At 41.6% G+C, this 19,879-nt stretch overlaps 1 protein-coding gene across 6 annotated transcripts in view; it reads right to left on the bottom strand.

The window, feature by feature from the left end:
* Window positions 1–19,879, bottom strand: part of FARP2 (FERM, ARH/RhoGEF and pleckstrin domain protein 2) — a 74,310-nt gene that overhangs the window by 2,437 nt on the left and 51,994 nt on the right. For 3 of the 6 annotated variants that reach the window (XM_030493809.1, XM_030493811.1, XM_030493810.1), the window contains exons 14-26: window positions 15,371–15,549; window positions 11,793–11,882; window positions 10,576–10,709; window positions 9,535–9,616; window positions 8,756–8,993; window positions 7,437–7,567; window positions 6,548–6,616; window positions 6,063–6,152; window positions 5,325–5,407; window positions 4,160–4,278; window positions 3,312–3,475; window positions 927–1,034; window positions 2–153 (exon numbers count right to left, since the gene is read on the bottom strand). In XM_030493809.1, the coding sequence (XP_030349669.1) occupies window positions 2–153; window positions 927–1,034; window positions 3,312–3,475; window positions 4,160–4,278; window positions 5,325–5,407; window positions 6,063–6,152; window positions 6,548–6,616; window positions 7,437–7,567; window positions 8,756–8,993; window positions 9,535–9,616; window positions 10,576–10,709; window positions 11,793–11,882; window positions 15,371–15,549 (1,639 nt within the window). Of the gene's footprint in view, window position 1; window positions 154–926; window positions 1,035–1,867; window positions 2,008–3,311; window positions 3,476–4,159; window positions 4,279–5,324; window positions 5,408–6,062; window positions 6,153–6,547; window positions 6,617–7,436; window positions 7,568–8,755; window positions 8,994–9,534; window positions 9,617–10,575; window positions 10,710–11,792; window positions 11,883–15,370; window positions 15,550–19,879 lie in introns of those variants that run through there. The other 3 variants (XR_003992508.1, XR_003992507.1, XM_030493812.1) reach the window with 3 other exon arrangements.

Below are 19,879 nucleotides of genomic sequence, written 5' to 3'. Positions count from 1 at the left end.
CCTCTCAAAGGTGTATTTGCTCTCAGCCCTGAAGAAATACACATGGGACTTGAACTGCAGCTTGAAGACATAATCCTTCTGAATACCGTCTGCCTCTACAGGAGCGCTGACTCCATAGCCGAGCAGTGGGAGACTGGCCAAGGGATAATCGTCCTGGAACAGCCCAACAGCCCAGCCCTTAGCACAAGGCATCCCCTGCCACCCGGCTCATCCCAACCTGCACTCACTCGTGTGTATCGTACAGCAAACACCTTTGTATTGTTTAGGAGAGAACAGGAGGAGGAGCAGCCTTTCTCTTTTGTGAGGCCTCTGATGGCTTATAATGAAACTTTTCCCCCATTCCTTTCACTGGTTTTATGGTTATTTGCTTCTATTCTCCCATCCGCTGCTGCCTCCCAGGCTCCCCCTTCCTCCTCCACTCCCGCTCTCTGGAACTCCAAGCACAGATCTGACACTAAAGTTAAAATATCTCTCCCAAAAGAAATGTGCCCTCAAGGCAAGAAGCCTTAAGAAAATAAACGCAGTTTATTGGGTTAATAAGGTGAAGAGGCACCAGTTGCACTGCAGCACAGTTTGTTACCAAGTAGGCACTGACTGCACTCCGGGAAGAAAAATCCCTGATGCCTGTTTAACTGTGCTAAGCCCAGCAGGGACAGAAATGGACGAAACATTGTGGATTCCCTCACCTCCATTAGTCACCGCATGAGGTGACATTTTCCCCCTCACCCACAGAAGGACAGTACCATCAACAGAATTGGAAATCATAGAATCACAGAATGGTTTTGGTTGGAAGGGATGTTAAAGCTCATCCAGTTCCAACCCCCTGCCACGGGCAGGGACACCTTCCACTAGAGCAGGTTGCTCCAAGCCCCGTCCAACCCGGCCTTGAACACTGCCAGGGATGGGACATCCACCCATTTGCTCACCTGGTGTGTTTTGTAGAAGAACAAGCAGAAGTTGGTGAAGACGACCCACAGTTTCTGCCAGCCGTTGCTGTTCTTGAACTTCCTCAGCAAGTATCCAGAGAGCTGGTTCTAGCACAGAATGAAAACTCACTGTGAAACCACAGGTCACTTGTCCTTCAGAAAAAGACAGCAGCTGCCATAGATAAAAAGTTTGATGCTGCTATAACTGCTCCTGCACTCGCTCCCCTGTTGTGAAAGGCCTCCCAGATATTTCACACAGTGACTGAGTGACTGTATCCTCAGTTCACTAATTCACAACTAACTTCTTATAAACAAATTAGTGATTTCTCTCCATTAACAGCAAGTTCCCCTGTATGTTTAAGCTCTCGCTGTATCTCAGTGCAATGTCAGGAGGGTGCTGCACCGACTCATCCCTCCAGCAACCGCTCTTCTTTGTGGCCTATGGTCAGGGGAACGGTGACAGCCACGAGAGTGTCCATCCCTTTAGCCACCCTTTTTTATGTGCAGAAAAGCCACATAGAGCACACCGCATGAGAAGGAAAATAAAGCAGAAGAGGAAACAGAGGGTGCCATGTGGCAGCTATGCAAAGCCAAGACCAGTGTGGTAAGCAGGTTGCAGGGAAGTTGAACACTGCTGGCTTGGAGTCAGTCACCCAGTGCTTGTGCAGTGGGATAAGGAAACCTATGGCATGGAATGAAAGCAAATGGATTTTCTAATTAGAGGAAAAGACAGGATACACAGCAAATTTATGCACAGAGAACAATTTGGGGAAGCATAAACAAGAGGAAATATACTATATCAACGTTACAACTCTGCTGCTGTGGCATCCTCACACCACCATTTGTGGGCTCACTGAGCAATTACAAACTGAGCAGCAGTACATTCTCCTTGGCATCTCATGGCTCCTCCCGACCAGCACAGAACTTGAGAGGCATTTTACCTGGATCATGCACAGGTAATCAGACAGGGATAGGCTCTGGTTCCGGTACCAACAAACATGGGTGATTGTGTTGGGCCATTGGGCCTGACCCAGCAAATAGCGAGGAGGAAGCTCTGGAGAAACAGCAAAGGAGCAGAAAACTGAGCACAGAAAAGGGGGAGAGAAAGAAAAACAGAATGTTAGGATAAGAGAAGTGATGCAAGAAAGGCATCTGTTAAAGGAAAATGGATTGTGAAAAATAAAAGATGGATTAGAACATGGAACAGATCAAAGCGAGAGGGAGCTGCAAGAACTCACACGTTTAATCCCAGCGTCTTTAGCAGAGTGGTCTCTTTATCCGGGTACAGAACAGGAAGCTGGTGCCTTTCACAAGGGTATCAGCAGGAAAAAAAGGCCTGTTCCCTCCAACAGAAACCACTTTCTTTGCCAGCTAAAGTGCCCAACTTCTGTATCCTAAGCAAGGTAACATCTCTAAGACCTCCTTAACTGAGGTAATTGATTGATTGATTGATACACTCTCTACATCATGAAAACCCAGGAGCTTCAGCATCCAACTTTTAACTCCTTCCATTAAATAACAAGTGCCTTAACAACAGGGCAGAGAAGGTAGAAAGGTACAAATACAAGGATGCAGCCCCTGCCCCATTACTGTTTCTAGTTAGTGACCACATTTTTCTCTCCATGGTATTTAGGGTCCATTCCACTTCTGGAAGTCTTCCAAGCATGCCAGCCTCCAGGAAGGTGTCCTACCCAAGTGACCTTGCCAAACTGCCACCTGAAGTGAAACCGTAGTTCTGGTGCAAATAGCACTCTGCATAAGGAGTGCTGAACAGACATCTGTCTTGAAATCTGCAGGATTCAGTACCAAAACATGGCACCAGAGCTGCATCAAGCCATGCTGAGTGGTAAGACCCATGGTAACAGCAGATTAGCAGGCACATATTAAGTCTCTGATCAGCATAACACAACACTGCTGTAAAATGGCACTTTCTAATGCTTGCTGCTCACCCTTGCCAGTGAGGGAAGGTCAGAGAAGCCAGATTCTCTTCTTAATTCTAGGTGCATTAGAGTAGCTAACCAGACCTCAGTATAGCAGAGTCAATCTCTACAGGAAAATGTCACCGGTATGTAACTTATCCTCCAGCAAGGCTGATCAAACCCAGAGAAACAATTAATTCCTAGGATATCCCGTGTTTCCTTTAAAATTTGCCTCCTTCAGTGCCTCTACTGAAGCAAAACCCTGCTGCAAGGAGACAGGAGCATGTTTATGCAGGCACAGACATGCACGGAGGAGGGCAAGCATGCAGCGGCCTTTTAATAGTCCATGCTCTCCCATGGATGCAGAGATGCTGCCAAGGCAAAATGGGAGATGGAGTGGAGGATGAGCAGTGGCTGAGAGAGCCAGGATGGATAGTGAGACGTGAGAGCTGCGCCCTGCAGGTACCTCAACAGCCACACTGTGGTCAGTCATGGAGACGCTCGTGTTGCGGTACCAGCACACGTGCATGGTTGTGTTGGCACGGTGGTGGCTCTGCCTGTCCAAGGAGCTACGAGAAGAGTGTATGTCATCTTCGGACTCCTGTTCTAGAGAGACCTCATCAGAGGATCCTGGGGGAGGAGAATTCAGCAGTGGTTTAAGAAAACTATGCAATATAAAGAGCAAGAGAAGCAGGGATTCCTGAGAAAAACCCTATCTTAGTTCCAATGGTCCAGTTTTAAAATACATCAACTTGAATTGGTTACACAGCTCCAAAAGATCACTCTGAGCAGACTTTTCTGGCTTTCATTACTCAGCTCTGCTTGGGGCAGCTGACTCAATATTGTGTAAAACAAAGAAAAAACCCCCAGACGTCATCTTCAGTCAAACCTTAGTGAGGAATAGGAAGAAGTGCTCCAAGAAGGCATACAACATGTTTCAGCACATCCATAACACTACCAGAGACAGGCACAAGAATGCTGGATTATAAAAAGCTGATCTCCAAACCCACCCCATTTCTGGACAAGAAAATATACTACATGGTTAAATTGAGAAAAATATATGTAAGAGATGAATAAGGATATTATAAAATCAACAATTCTGCAACAGGAGCATCTCTGCTGCACTTCAAATTACCATGAACGTTAGTCTAGGAAGACAAGCGTATTTCTTTTGATTAAAACAAAAGCACGATTAACTCCCAATTACCATATAAATTATAAAACTACACCATTCATGTAATCAAATTCACATTAGAAAAGATGAAAAGTACACGACAACTGATGCTTTTCAAGAAGGCAGGGAACAGCACTTACTGTTGGAGCGATTGCATACTGAGTTCTCCAGAAGCGTGTCAGATTTCTCAGTAGATTTCTTGGCCATTTCTATTGCCATGTTTAGGTCTTCCATCCACTTCCCCATCTCCAGGCGGGTACTGCAAGCCAAACAGTGCAAATGGAGATCACCTCAGCCTGGAGCTGTGACAGAGTGCTAGTGTGCTGACGGAAGGCACCAGTCACTGCCCACGACAAGGAGCAGTCCCTTTCCATTAAACAAATAGAAAAAAATTCCTCCAAAGTATGAGCTTTCCATACAGGAAGCTGTCCTCATGCAACTTTCACCTCTACTTTCAGGCCTTGAAACAAGACTAAAATAACCTTTTAAAACTTGGACTTTACAGCAAAGAGAATAGAAAGCCAGAGGGCCACATAATATTCCCCTCTGGAGCTATTGGACTCAGTAGAGGAATTACGTGGCCTAAGGCATCACTGTTCTTCATACAAACAGCCTCATAGATGATGGCTTATTTCAAACATGAAATCATGTTTTCACTCCAAAAAACATTTTGAAGATGGGTGGTATGACCATCCTGGAAAGGATTTCTTTTTCAAAGGACAAAAGGCAACCTGACAGACAGCACATCTTTTAAAGGGGATATAGGATTTATTACCTGACATCTCAGGCAAGTAAAACACAGAGTGCAGGAGGTTGAGGGCTTCTTTCACCCCACATACTTTCCATTACAAGATCCATGGCCCAAGCCATGATTACAGCTTCCTTCATGAGATCCATGCAGGAACTTTCCCCTCCTTACACCCATTAGCATGTTCTTGATTTTGATTCTTTTTTGATTCTTTGAATATTTGTATGTTTAGATTTCATTTTGTCTCCTGCTTTATAGCAGTTGTTTAAAGGATGGCACTGTTAACTCAGCTAACTAGAAAACTATACAACGGCAATAATAGCAATACAAATGTTATTTGCTGCTGCTGTGTGTTTAGTAACACACCATTCAGTGAGGTAAATTACTTGTTCCCAAGACACAATACTGATAAAGGAGCATCCTGTGTTTGTTTTGAAGCCATGCTTTCCAGAGGATGCACAAAACACCCCCTGGCTCTGCACCAAACAATTGGAAAAGTAACTCTTTGGAGAAGGTATCTATCAAACCTACAGGCAACTGAGGAAAATGTATGTTACCTTGCTGCCACCACTATGGTTTTTTGTGCTGAATAGATGGTGAAGCAGTGTGGGACAGCCCATTCATTCTCACTCTCCTCCACCTACAGAAAAAGAAAAGGTTTTTCTCATCACTGGTCAGTGACGGATAAACACTAACCCTGTCCTCCTTGGCTAGCTAGGAATTTGAGTCAAATACAATTACAACCCGGTTGCAGTAAGTGCAAAACTACTTTTTTAATTAATACTACCTATTTCAAGTCTAATTTGGCTCTCTATGAACATCTATATTGTGCATTTCTACTGCCACATGTCTAGCAGCACACCACCACATCCAACAAGGCAAGAAAAAGAGGGTTCTGAGCAGGATTCCGATTATTACTTACCGGTGGGTCGAGCACTATCAGCTGCATATCAAACACAGAAAGAACAGTCCCATTAGAATAGGGGGGTGGGCAGACAGGAGGACTGATTAGATGCCTAGGTGTGCGTACAGGGAGAAAATGCCAGGACAAATCCCTATTTCCAGATCAGCCTCTTTCAGCAGCCTGAAAATGAACGGTCAAAAGGGTGTGCTCCAGCTGTTTTGCTAAGGATGGAAGGAACAAGTTTATTGCCCACAGAAAAGTGTTTGACACACAGGCTGTTGTCAATGGCCTGGGAGCAGTTCGTGGCTTTGGATCTCATGCCCTGAAGAATGCCTCGGCCTGGTTCAAGGCAAATTTCCCCCATGTTGTGATGCAACTTGAAACCACTTACCAACATGCCATGCAGAGGAAGATGTCCATGAATTTTGAACTGATTTGTTCCTGTAACCCCTTTGCTTGTGTACAGTAACATATCTGAGAACTGAAAAAGGCAAGAATACAATCAATATCGTGGAGAACACAGGCAGGGCCAAGTATTTTTTTGATATCTTTTTTAAAAATTTGTTACTTAAAGACCACTGTAGACACATGGAAAAAAAACCCCAACAACCACCATTTCTCAATCAGTTTGGCCCAATTTCTTTAAAACCGCTCTTCACTTACAAGAGAGGCAATTAATTTGTTAAATTCCATTAAAATTTCCTGCCATTAAGGAAACAAGTTGAACAGACAGCATTGTCACAATCACGCCCTCTCTAAAAATTCCTCAGAGTGAGTTGTCAGTTATGATTGCTGATTTTCATCACAAGCACAGGAAAGCACCCCTTCACAACAACTTTATCTTGAAGAGTTTGAGTTTATGAAAGCAACACCCACCAGAAAGAACATCCGCTGCTGTAAACCTTTCTTAGTGAGCTTGTACAAGCAACCTTCCCGGATAAACTCCTGCAGTGGAAAATAAGAAATGAGATAAAGCTTCATCTTTTCCAAACACAGAGAATTTTAATAGTTCTTTTTTCATCCCAGAGCATACAGATGTTGATTGGTGCCCAGCAATGATCGCTAAACAGATTTGTTAAACACCAGATGACACCTTTCCTTCTGTTTTGTAACATGAATCAGCTCCTTGCTGCAGCCAGCATTTAAATCAATGAAGCAAGAGAAGGAAAAGGAGCACAGTTCCTGTTAGACATCAGCAGTTCACCTATTACACTTACATCCCACTGCAGTGATTGCCATAGCATCCCAAAAACATACGCGATGCTCCTGTACTTATGCTCAGTATATCTATCAAAAACAAAGAAACAAAAAAACCAAGCAGGAACTAGACAAAGTACTAGAAAACGAGAGTCACTGATACCAGTTTTGCCCAGTGACATGGCTCTCTCCATCACTATGTTCTCCATGCAGTCTCAGTCCACAGACAGAGATTGCACCAGACAGACATAAGCCGACCTGGCAGTGGATTTTCCTATTGAGTACATGACATACTGTTTCCCACCCAAACACAGAGCACTGTACCCCAGTGTACCCAGTACCTGCTGCACTGGAAACACAAAACTGTGGCCAGAGTCTAAGCAGAAGCATTTTTGATCTATTCCCTAGGACATCAAAACTCCATGGAACCTACTATGAAGACAATTATACAAAGCCTTTACAGTAGTTCTATAATACAGAAAGGCAGTGATGGCAAGAACATTGTTCAAAGGCACTTCCTTGGAAATAAAAATAATAAAGGCTCTAAAGACTATCCAAAGGCACTTACTCTACCAGGTGCTGTGAGATTATCTATACCAATCAAGTCATGCTGCAGCTCTGTGAGCTTCTGGAAATTCTCCAGGCGGATGAGACTGTGCTGCAGCTGAGACGTCATTTCTGTGACTTCCTTCAGTGCATCTATACGGAAAATGGCACCGAGGCGATCAGAACAGAGCAGACAAACCCAGACCACCAATTTTATCCCTGGAAAACTGAATCTGAAATTTACAGCCAGGTTTAGAATAGGACAGAATAGTTTGGAAGGGACCTACTGCCAACTTCTTAAAGCATATTTTATAGCTACGTAGGGGAAAAATGGAGACTAGCAATCAACTTCATAGGGCTTCCTATGCTTCTGGAGATTACTGCATATCTCAGATGTTGCACATATAAAAAGTATTTACCACATACCCAAAGTAAATTAAAAAAATCAAGCCAACTATTTCTGCCAAAGATTACTTTATAAATGAATGAAATTTACTATGGAAGCTTTAACACTAAAAACCAATTATTTTTTGTCACATTTTCACTTATAAACAACGAAGAGCTCCCAAAAAACCTGCACACACACCCCCTGCTAAAAGAGGGGACAAGAAAAGGACTTCTTTTCCAGCTTTGGTGGAAACACTAAGATCCATCAAGATTAGCCACGAGAAAAACACTTCCTGGAATGTTCAAGGCTGAGTTGTCTGGGGCTCTGAGCAACCTGGTCTAGAGGAAGGTGCCCCTGCCTGTGGCAGGGTGGTTGGAACTGGATGAGCTTTAAGGTCCCTTCCAACCCAAACTATTCTGTGATTCTATGAATGCCAGAAAAAACATTCATTCCATACAAAGAGAACAGTCCATAGCTAAGGTATCTTTTGCATTTTCCAAACCAGCAATTAAGGCAAATTTCTATCTATTGCAAAAAGCTTAGGAGCCCTGCACCAGAGCATGGTAGGAGAGTAGGGAAACCCGGTATCAAAATCCTTCAAGAAAAACAAAGCTAATTTTAAAACATAAGCTAAACACTTTTTTTGTTTTTAATTAAGCTGCCTCCTGCCAGTTTTCTGCTATTTTACTTGGTGTATTCTGGTTGGGGTTCTTTTTAGGATGCTTAGATTATAGTATTCACTAAGCAGCTGTGTTTTCAACAATCTAAATTAAAAAGTTCCTGTGTATTCCATGAAGCTGCATGTGAGAATTAGAGAGGTCCTGAATGGAGAAAGAGCATTTACATTGAATTTGTAGATGTAATGCTTGTCTCTCCCAGGACACAGGCAAAACTTTGTGTGGACATGGGAATGGATTTCTGCCTAGCACGTATACAGCTGAGAGCTCACTCACTCCGGCAATCAGCAAAGTCCCGGTGCTCTGCTGTGTAGTGCTTGCAAAGCCTTCCCAGGATCAACCTGTAGTGCATCAGTCTCTGAATTGGTTTGAGCAGAAATGTGTTGAGGGGCAGGTAGCAAACCTTCTGCAGCTCAAACTCCTTATAAACCATTTCCAGCTTCTTTAGGCGTTTTGTTGCTTTCTCCAGTTCTGTCAGGACCTCATCATGCTTCTGCAGATAACTGGTAAACTCCTGTTGAATCGTACAAAAAGTTACGTGGATCAAAGAAAAGCAGTCTTTAATAGATTTCACAGAGTATAAGAAAAACCAACCACTCCGTGATTTTAATGGAATGATTACTCCACTGCTACAGCACAAGTGTTAACTGTTCCATAAAGTCACTCTACTCCAAACGAAGGTGACTTCACTTCAGAAGCTGCTGCTCTGCAGTTAAAAAAGTATTTGCATTTTGCATTAAACAATCTTATGAAACAGTGTCTCTATAGGGGAGAGTTCAAGCTGTGCAAATAGAGGAGAGACAGTGAAGCTAACTAAATAATTGTTCTTTGTCTTCTGCTGAATAACCAATAAACAACCTTTTCTCAGGGTAAATGTAGGTGGTTAGATAAGCAACACTGGTATAACACCGTACTGTAAATATTTATGGTTTATTTGTTTTACCAACAATAACTGTTTGCAAGTCACTTCAGGTTTAGTGGAAATACTAAGCCTTGAACCCTCATCTTTGACAAAAGGAAAAACTAAGATTCCATTATTTTAATCTCTTATGTACCTTCAGAGTACGCATATTCCTGAGCATGACATCTCCAATGCGTTGATAATCTCCTTTCACGTAAGCACTGGTTCTTCCTTCCCTGAAGTACACATAAAGGGATAAAATAAGGCAGTGCAGTACATAGGATATCAAGAAATTTCAATTTCCTTCCTCTACCTTCCCTTGTACTTCAAAACATAATCTTTAAGAAATGTTTCCTGGTTATCTGCGTATTTGAAGGACTGCTTTAGAAAAATTAAGGGAAGCAGTACTAACATTAATGCCTCCTTTATCCGTTTTTAGCCACTTGACATTCCCATTTCACTGTTCCGGTTGAAAACTTGGTACAGTAAATATGGAAGCTACATGAAATAACAAACAAAGCCATGCATAGAAAACTACAAAAGGAATAGATATGAACTTGTGTGAAAGTCTGTTTGGGAGTTAAACCTCTCAGACTTGTGAATAAATATCGTAACATGATCCCACCTGCACTTATTTTTGATAATTATCTTTTGAATGGTAATTGTATTCTAATATATTACATCTCAGGTCAGGAGAAAGTCATACAAGACTGAAAACATGCTCTTCAAAATAAATTGTGCTGCAAGAACTGAACTCTAGTCTTAATTACAAAAAAGTGTTTCCTAGATTTTCACCTGCAGATTCATTAATCAGGTGTTGAAAAACACACACATTATCTTATTGGCCTTGTGTTTCTTCTCTTTTCTAAGGCTACAGAGACAACACCTGGTTATATTGATGGTTAGACTCAAGGATCCTAAGGGTCTTTTCCAGTCTAAGTGATGATAAAAACCTTGGTCTGGTGTACAATTCATATGATTCTATGATATTACGTACAAGGCAGCAATTGAAAAATGGCCTTTGCAAAATTTATTTAGTACTTTTAAAAAAACTACAATGTATTAAAAGACTTTTTCCTTGATTCTAGTTACACAGAAATACCAGTTAGAAAAGAGATCAAGTACAGTTTTGAAGCAAGGCCATAGGAAAAGGTCGCCCTGCTCATTGCTCATGCACCGCGCTATTAATGCTTACCAGAGTGATAGTCTTTGCTCAATCTCTTTCAGAAAGCCTCGATGAAACTCATAAATCGGGTCTATGTTAGAGAAGAGCAATGTCATCAGGCCCTCTGGCATAGCGTTCTCCTTGATGACTGCGCTGCGAAACCACTGCCAGAAAAATCACACGAGACACATTTCTCCATTTACGAAATTAATTGCTGGCATAAAAGTTCCTGCTCCTGCAGCAGTGGGGGAGGAGAAAGTGTGTGCACAGGGAAACAGCAGGAAGGAAGGAGAAATATTTAGGGAAGACCTAATTCGGGAAAGCTTAAAAGTCCTGTGGAAATTATTCAGTAGCTGGAGACATCTTGTTGCATGTCACATACTGCACTTTTTTATTGCTTTCAGTTCCCTTTCTGGGAGGAATGAAAATATTAAAAAAAAAAAACCCCAAACCTCTGAGGTACCAGATGTTCTCCCATCTTTTAGGAGAAGTGCTGGGAAGCCTGTAAGAGGAATCTGAGTGAGACGATGCTCACTGAGCTTGCAGAGAATACCTCAGCTGAAGACATACAGAGTTAAGGGACTCAAGCTTCTCTGATGAAATCAAACCAAGAGCTTATAGAAATGCAACAGTAAAAGTGTTCAAACCTGGACTACATGAATAAAGGCTCTTAAAGAAGAAAAGTTGGAAGCTCAAGCTGTCCTCCAAACAAGGACGCACTTGTCCATTCTGGGTGAAAGGAAGGGAAAAGGAAGAGAAAGAAAAAGAAGGAACAAAAAGAGACGAAACTCCTCAAACCCCTAAGGATCCTTAACACCCTCTGCAATTGTCATCTGCTCTCAAAATCTGAAGGGACAAAAATAACAGCTTCCCCAGGAATTCTGCAGAGCTGATAGCTAGATTACTAGCAGAGCTGACAGCAGCGACTACAATTGAAGCTAAATGCAAAACGTATTTGCATATTTGTGTCCTTGTTCACAATTTTCCAAGTGAAAGTTTGCCTAAGACATCAAAATGACATGTGATGTAGCTGCTGGAGCTAACCACGGAAGTCCAAAGAAGGTAACTGCTCCCCCACATGAGGGCCTATGTAACAAGCAAGGTAACAACTACATGGCTCATGGATTAAGCTTTATCATAGGACTTCCCTCTTCTGGTATCTGGAAGGAATTCCAAGTTTTCCCAAATTAACAATTACAAATCTGTTAAGAAAAGGAAAATCGTTAAAGAATGTTAAAACCCCTTACCACTGTAATAACTTCCAGATCCTTTAAATATGTCCGTTCTGTAGCAAGAATCTCCTTTGCTATGAAGTATGCCTTGTCAGCTGGATAGCGCTGGATAGAATACACAGTAATCAACCAAGTATTAAAATACAAATGCTCTATTTATTACTAAGCATAAACTCGAACCTTACATGTATTTCCCCTTGCAGTGTGCAAATGCAGCAGTTGACTACTAACAGGGCACCTCTGTATTCAGTACCATATTCTCAAATACTGACTCTACTATAAAATACTATTTATATTTCAAAATTATGAAAAAAATAGTAAATTATATGTCAGTTATATGAACTTTAATTTCAAAAATCAAGGGAGCACTTTACAAAATATGGAAACAGTTATTCCAATTTTCCTAGGTTTTAAACACTTCCCTAATCAAGCAAAGTACAGCAGACTTGAAATACAATCCTTTTCCAAAAGTATTCTATTTCCACTTACAGCTTTCACTCAAACCTTTTGAATATCATATTAATCAGTTAAGAAAACATAAAAATCAAACTGTATCAATTGTAGGCTGCATGGTTGCTCCAGGGCTGCTATTTAAAGAAAAGAGAAGACAGAATGGACATGGGAGCACAAAGGAATGAAACAGTGAAAAGGGACGTTCTGCAGCTGCAATGAACCAAAAGCAGAGCTATCCTGAAAACATACATTATTAAAACAAAGAAAGAAACAAAAAAATCACACAACTAATATTAAGGAACTAATCACATTTCAAGCTAAGATGCTGCTTAGTCTCTTTAGCTTACTATGCTATGCGGCAGGTTTGTGCCAAATCCTTGCTTGGCGAAAATAACAGCAAACCCATTTGAGTTACATCAAAATTTGGCTTCTATCTTAGCCCCTCTTGAGGGTTAACAAAGCTTTGACTTTTTTTTCTCCCTTTCCTTGTATGTACCAAGTTAATAAAGAATTCCCTTTTGAGAGACGCTTTGAGTTGCCCCCCAGCACCATCAGTACAGCTACTCAGTGGTTCCAAATCCTCCATTTTCAATATTGCTCATGGAGGAGATGTTTTCCTGGTTGCTCAGTAATATATCTATTGAGTCCATCCTAGCCACATAGAATCTCTGGAGGTGTGTATCTCCAAATAACTAATTTTGAGAAACTGTTTAGCCAATTTCAGGTTATTTTATGGTAGTTTTCATAATGCCAACATCAGCACCCTCCCTAAAGAAACCAGAAGACATACTCAGACATTTTTACTTCTATTCACACCATAGCCATCCTCTTAACTTTAATATACCTGTCTCAGGTACATGGTGGAATGGAAAGTCCTAACTAATTTTGGCTTCAGGTATTTTTTATATTTTCTTGGGCTATCTACCTGACTGTAGCGTCATAAACCCTCAAATGCTGTTTAACCTCAGTGGGCGTCCTTCTCAAGCAGCCTCTTCCCAAAGGGCAGGACCATCATCTTCCTGACCTCCCTGGTGACTGAGGTGACACAGGTCTTTTATCTCACCACCTTCCTCCTGCACCACTTACCTGTCATGGAACATCCTGCTAATAAATCAACAGAACAAGACACAATTGCTTGGCTAGAACTTCAGGAGTCTCTCCCATTATATGGGAATTACTGCTAAAGGGTATGTTTTTTGTGTTACACGGCTTAGTGTACGCCGCCTCCTGGGCTCTGCAGAAGATACTGTAGCGCACAATGCCCTTAAGGGACTAACTTCTATGGAAAAAATAAGAGTTTTCCAAGGCAAGGCTGGACTATGGAATCAACCACAGGCTGCGACAAAAGATCACAGGGAGCCTCATCTCTGTAGTCAAGCATAGATGACCCAGCTAATGCCCTTACATTTTCTTTTTTTCAGTCTTTTGGGTCCTAACTGAACCCCCTGTGCTGAGTTCTGGCAGCAGCTATGAGGCAGACCCTGTACCAGAAGCACCAAAAAGTGGAAGGAAGGCTGTCACAGTATAACAGAGGCCCTACCAAACACACTCATTACTGGTCAGGCACTGCAAGAGGAAAGAAAATCAATTCATGACTGAAAAAAAAAATAAACACAAGAACTCTCTAAGGAGGCAGTCTGCTTCCAAAGTCCAAAGAAAACATTCCTACAACCATAGCAGGCATCTAGGCAAATACCCGCACTTGGAAAAACTAGTGTTTCAACATACTACGTACACAAAATCCCACCTGGAAACCTTCAAACACTCTCTATATGCAGCTCATAACAAGTGAACAGCTTGTGTTGAGTGAAAAGTTCTATTCTGAACTCATAAAGGCCAAAAACAAAGGACTATGAGACTAAGATAGACCATCCTGCCTGCCTTGTACCTAGGTCACAACGTCACAAAACTATCAAGTCTGGAAATAAACAAACAAATAAAGAGTAAGTCCATGCACACAGAAACTGCTCAACTTTTGACTTCAAAGTCTAGGCTTCAGCAGTGATAAAAATAACTCTGGATGGGGGAAACTCACAAAAAAAGACAAAACAAAAAAACCCCAAAAACGCAAAACAAAAAGCCCCACACCACAAAAGCACAGCTTTTATGTACTTTCCAAGTAGGTTGCTACAACCAACCTCCATTAGAAAAGGAACACTGAGACATTTACCAGTAAAATGTGACTTAAAAAGTAACAAAAAACCTCAGCTTTCACAAGGCAGCATGGAGTGGAAAGCCCACACCGTAAGAATTGAAGAGTTTACATACAAATACCATGAATAACGAGGTGGAAATACAGTGGCATCACTACCTTTAAAATCAGTCCTCTATTAATAGAGATATTGTTAAGATTATGTTTTTCTTGTACAATAAAGCTGTCAAACTGCTGTGAGGTTCAACTTGGTTAAATTTAACCCATTTAACATTGATTTCTGCCTGGGCTTGTTTAACTTAAAATACTGTATTCAAATGGGCATCGAAGCCTTAGAAGTCTCTGCAATGACCAACCTTAAGACCAATTAAAATAAAAAAGTTCTCTTTCAAGATTCTTTTATAAATTCATTTCAGCCTGAATGAGAACTCAAGCTGCTGAAATATCAGATTGGGCTTCAGCATTTAGGACAGATAATGCAGTCACTGCTTGTATTTCCAGGTTATACTATCCCTGCTATAAGGATAAATAAGAAGAAGTATTTAAAAAAGAAAAAACATTGACAACTAACAGCAGAGTGATCTGTCAAAGCTATAAACTCTATCTCAAAAAGTCTAAATGAGATAGGCAGGCTGAAAATTGGGAGTAGGTGGGTGGAAACACCCACAGAGTTGGATTGTTTCCATCTTAACTCCCAGTTGCTGGTTAAACCTTCCTCTCTCCTACAAGCACTTAAGCACACTGGTCCCAGCAGCAGAAGCCAAGCCAAGACCTATGCCAAGATGCCAGTGGAGATTCCCATCACAACAGAGAGAAACACAGACCTGACCAAACCTTTAGCACTGGAGTTTTTAGCACTGGAGTTTTTAACACTAACCACCAAACACATCTGTTCTACCACAACATGTTATGCAATCAGCAATAAGTGACCAGCAAGCACAGCTCCTCACTGGAAACCATCCGTTTTCTTGTTGTGTTATTATCTTACCTTACGTTTCATCTCATCATCCTCTTCTACCCTGGCACCCCCAGCATCACTAAGGACAGGACTCAGAAGAGGAGATGAACCCTGGACAGCTGCGTTCAAGTTCACCTGAAATGTTGGGTTCAAGCCCAGGGGATTCTTCAGCATGAGGGAAGAAAGCTGAGAATGGTCCACTGGGAGGCCTGGTGGGAAGAGAACAGGAAGATGGAGTGGAAAAGGAGAGAAAATGGTTTTGAAGATAGTTACTGTAAAGCGTAATTGCAATCTCACATTATTAAAAGGCAAAATTAAAAAATAGAAAGAAGACATATACAGCCAAAAGCTTAAGCATGTACCTCAAAGCAAACCAAGCATTCCCTGCAACCCCGCTGTTATCTGGCAGCACAGTAAGGACAGACACCTTTACAAGTGCATTTAAGGTAAAGGATAAATTGTTTAGTGTCTTGACAAAATGATTAAATCCCACTGGATTTTGTTGAGTAGCACCAGGGTTTGCAACATAGGATTATACTGCAATAACAAGAACACAGCTTTTAATTTTTCTTTTTAAAAATCAGAATTACTTTTCAGAAACTTAGGACAAATTATTCTGCTACTCTCCACTCCAGAAGATAAAAGCTCATTAAAAATATATTCAGAAATCTCCAAAAATGTACTAATGGGAGAGGAAAACATATAGCTACACCAAAAGGGAGCATACAAGAGATTTCATTCTTGGCTGTTCTAAGTATTTGAATAAACTACTAATTGCAAAAGGAAAACAGTTTTGCAGCACGGAGTATTAATTGGATGGACACAATCCTCTTGCACGGCAAAACCTGTCTCAAGCAGGAGTAACATGTCCTGCTTTGCTTTTATTAATTGTCAATACTTTTTAATCATTATTTCATTTGTGGACCCTTTAGAGATTTCTGATACCTAAGGTATCATTACATTACAGAATTTAAGCCTCTGAACAGTAGCTGCTTTCCTCTCTTCTGCAGACTTCCCTTGGGTGTTCACAGTGAAAATAACTTTTCAGGAAGATCTGCTGCTTTCTGGGACCAAACGAAGGCCACAGACACTCCAGTTACTCCCACAATGCCCTCAGAATTCCTACCTAACCTCACCTATCTATGTTTTTTTTCCTGACCTTCCCTACAATAAATAGACAAACTTTGTCAGATCAGGCAACTGAATGGATACCAAGCACTTCAGCACCTACAGCTTTCACTACACTGCTCAAACACTCAGCCATGCTCACAACCCTCCCCAGGATGATTTTGTTACATGCCTGGTGTGTGTTACCCGCCTGAACAAAACCCAGAAAAATCAAGTGACTCAAAAAACGCCAACTCATCATTTCCCAGACTAGCTAAAAATCGTCCCAAAAGGCTTTAAATAAAAAATAATTAACAATCAGCCCCTATGGCTCTCCAGTATCTCCTGACACAGAGACAGGGCATGCGTGCTGGAGAAGGAGTTAGGAGCTGTTTGATTCCTTCCTGGCAGGAGTGGCTGCTGCTCTCTGGCTCAGGAAGCAAAACCACCGCAAGGCGCCGGCAGCTTGACAATGGCGAGGGAGCCCGAGTGCGTATTTTCACATTGACAAATGCAGGAAGCTAAACAGTGCTGCACTCAGTCACCTGGAAGAGATTCAGATCATTGAGGCGGAGGAGTTAACTATTAACATACTAGCTGAGCACAGCCATTCTGGACCAGATTTTTGTTTCTGCCTGAGCCTTTTCTTTGTTCCCAATGCTTTTAATATTACCACTGGAAAGCAACAATGTCTGGCATTTGTTTCACATCTGTGGGGACAGGAGTTTATTGGAAGTTTGCTTTTACATGCCAGGGTTTCTGAAACAACAGCTTAAAAACAAATAAAGCTACAAGCTTACAGGAGTGAGGAGCTTCTTTAAATTCTTGGGAGTTCAACACGATGTTGCGACATGTTCCAGAATTTGTAACTTGAATTGCTTCTGGACAAACAGAATGTTCAGATACCAGGGGAGCAAAAGTGATATAAGTTGCTCCAGACTTTGCTGCCTGACTAGTTCAATCAATTGTTCTAGTATTTATCACCTCCAACAGGAGAAACTGGCCATTAAACTCATTTCAAACACTTGCTCATTTGTATCTGACAGCAAGAACCCTGTTGCCCAAAGCCAGAGTGATTTATGAAAATGAGAGGCATATGAAGCTCCTCAAGAAGCCTGAAACAACAACCAGCACCCAAGATGCCAAAGCACAGGGCTTCTCCTCCCCGTAAGCCTGAGAGATGCAGGGCTTCTCCTCCCCGCAAACCTACAGATGCAAACACCTCTCACTTCTTCAGAGACAAGAGTGCCCTTCCCCTGCACACCAAGAGCTAGAGGAGGGCACCCTGTAGCTTGATGTGTATTTCCCTAAGACAAAAGCAATAAAGAACTCAGGAAGGAGCTGTTACAGCTGCAACTTAAAGCTGTCAACTTAAAAAAGCAAATTCTGCAAAGGACGTTTCCAAGGTTAATGTGACTTCTGAAATCTGTCTTTTCTAAAAAGGACTATAAAATGTCAGGAGCAGCTTAGGTTAGGTTTCTGCTAACATTTGTTTAAGTGCTTGATATAAACTCAAGGTGAAGGCATATCCTGGCAGATGACGTTACAACCATGTACTGAAATTTTCATCCTCATAATCCAACAGTATTTCTCCACTAGAGCAATAAGGGGGGAGCTCCCAGGCAAGCAGGTAAGATGTACAGCGATCCTCTATTCTCCTGGGAAAGGAGAAGGAAGAATCCATGCAACAGTCAGAGCAACCATAGCCATTTTCATAGCTGTTCAATGTAGAAAACTTGTAGAAATATTGGTGCAAAGATGAAAATGCAAGAATTATTTCCTCTGACATCAAATCCTGGTGCACCGAGTTCTTCCCCACCCCGCAGGCACCAGCATCCTCCAGTATATTAAAATGGGCTATTCTTGAGAGGGATGTTTCCACGTTTCAACATACTGCATTCTTCAATCTAAATTCAATCTCTATACAGAAACCCAGATTTGAGCGCAAACCTTGACAAAAATCAAATGCAAGTACTGGTTCTGTAAGCTTTATGCTTGAATGCTTAAAACAATTCAAAGACAGAAAACAAAAACAGTATCCCAATAACAGAGCATTACTAGATGTCCTAGAAGCTATGTGAAGTTCAAATGTTAGCAATTTCCTCCTTATCAGAAAGGTGTGCCTCTGGTTGATTCTTTTTAAAGGTGTAACTTTATTATTATATTACTACTACTGCTTCACACAGATTACACTTTTTTTACACTAAAGCAGTGGCTGATCATAAGACAATGGGAGCCTGCCCAGAGTCCCCCCATGCCTAGTGCCCTGCTGAACCCATCGCACACACAGACCAAATTATTATCTCTACAGTGCAAGCATTCTGCAAGCCGATGTCACAGAATCAGAGTCAACTACAACTGAAATTGTGGAATATCCCTGGTCTTCCTTATCTCAAAATATCACAACTGATACATTTTTCCCCTGCAAATCTTCTCTTTAAAATAATGAGGGCTAGCTGGGAGTTAGAGAATCTTAAACAAACTATCAAAAACAACCTAAGAGCCTAAAAAAATATCTAACAGACTTTCAATTCAAAGATCTCCTTTTTTCGTTATCCTCCAATGATCACATTAAACGTTAAAGCATGTGTACAGCACTTGGCATGTGCCCCAGTGAAACTGCATGTACCCGTGAAGTCATACCTACATGTGATACTGTAGGAGAATTCAGTTTTACAGTTGTGTCAGGATCTGAAATGACCACCCTTCTTTTGTCACCTTCCCCTCCCCATGCAGGCAAGAAAGAATATGTATCTGTTGTTATAAACTGCAGATTGTAAACTTTTATACTGTCACGGTGTGTATTCAGTCTGGCTGCAATGGGGAAAATTAACTCTATCTCAGGCAGACCCAATACAGCATTAAACAGAAATCTCTTGATGCCGCACTGACAGCTTTGATCTGCCTGGGCTCAAACTACAACCGCACAAACTTCTTTGTTTGCAGCATCACTGAAATGAATGGTGAGGGTTTCAACCTAAATTAATTCTCCACTGTGAGGGCGGTAAGGGGCTGGCACAGGTTGCCCAAAGAAGCTGTGGCTGCCCCATCCCTGGCAGTGTTCAAGGCCAGGTTGGACACAGGGGCTTGGAGCAACCTGCTCTAGTGGAAGGTGTCCCTGCCCATGGCAGGGGGTTGGAACTGGATGAGCTTTAAGGCCTCTTCCAACACAAAACAGTCTGGGATTCTGTGATAAATCACTTATTTATGTTAGCTACAGATTTTCCTTGAGTCTATATAAAATTGGTTCAATTTTGCAACCAAAACCATTGAAGTTTATCACTCTATTACAGGGTTTGAATTTGATCAAACTTGCTATGTTCTAAAATGTCCTTACGTCCAAAATCAAGTCAGAGATAATTCTGACCAATAATTCCTCCTTGCTGAAAACCAAAGTTTTTAGGAGTCAGTGTTTTCATTGTTTTATAACTC

This window comes from Strigops habroptila, chromosome 8 (assembly GCF_004027225.2).
Source record: "Strigops habroptila isolate Jane chromosome 8, bStrHab1.2.pri, whole genome shotgun sequence".
Taxonomy (NCBI): domain Eukaryota; kingdom Metazoa; phylum Chordata; class Aves; order Psittaciformes; family Psittacidae; genus Strigops; species Strigops habroptila.
Note: the sequence above shows the minus strand (reverse complement) of the source record. Positions and strands in the feature narration are given on the sequence as shown.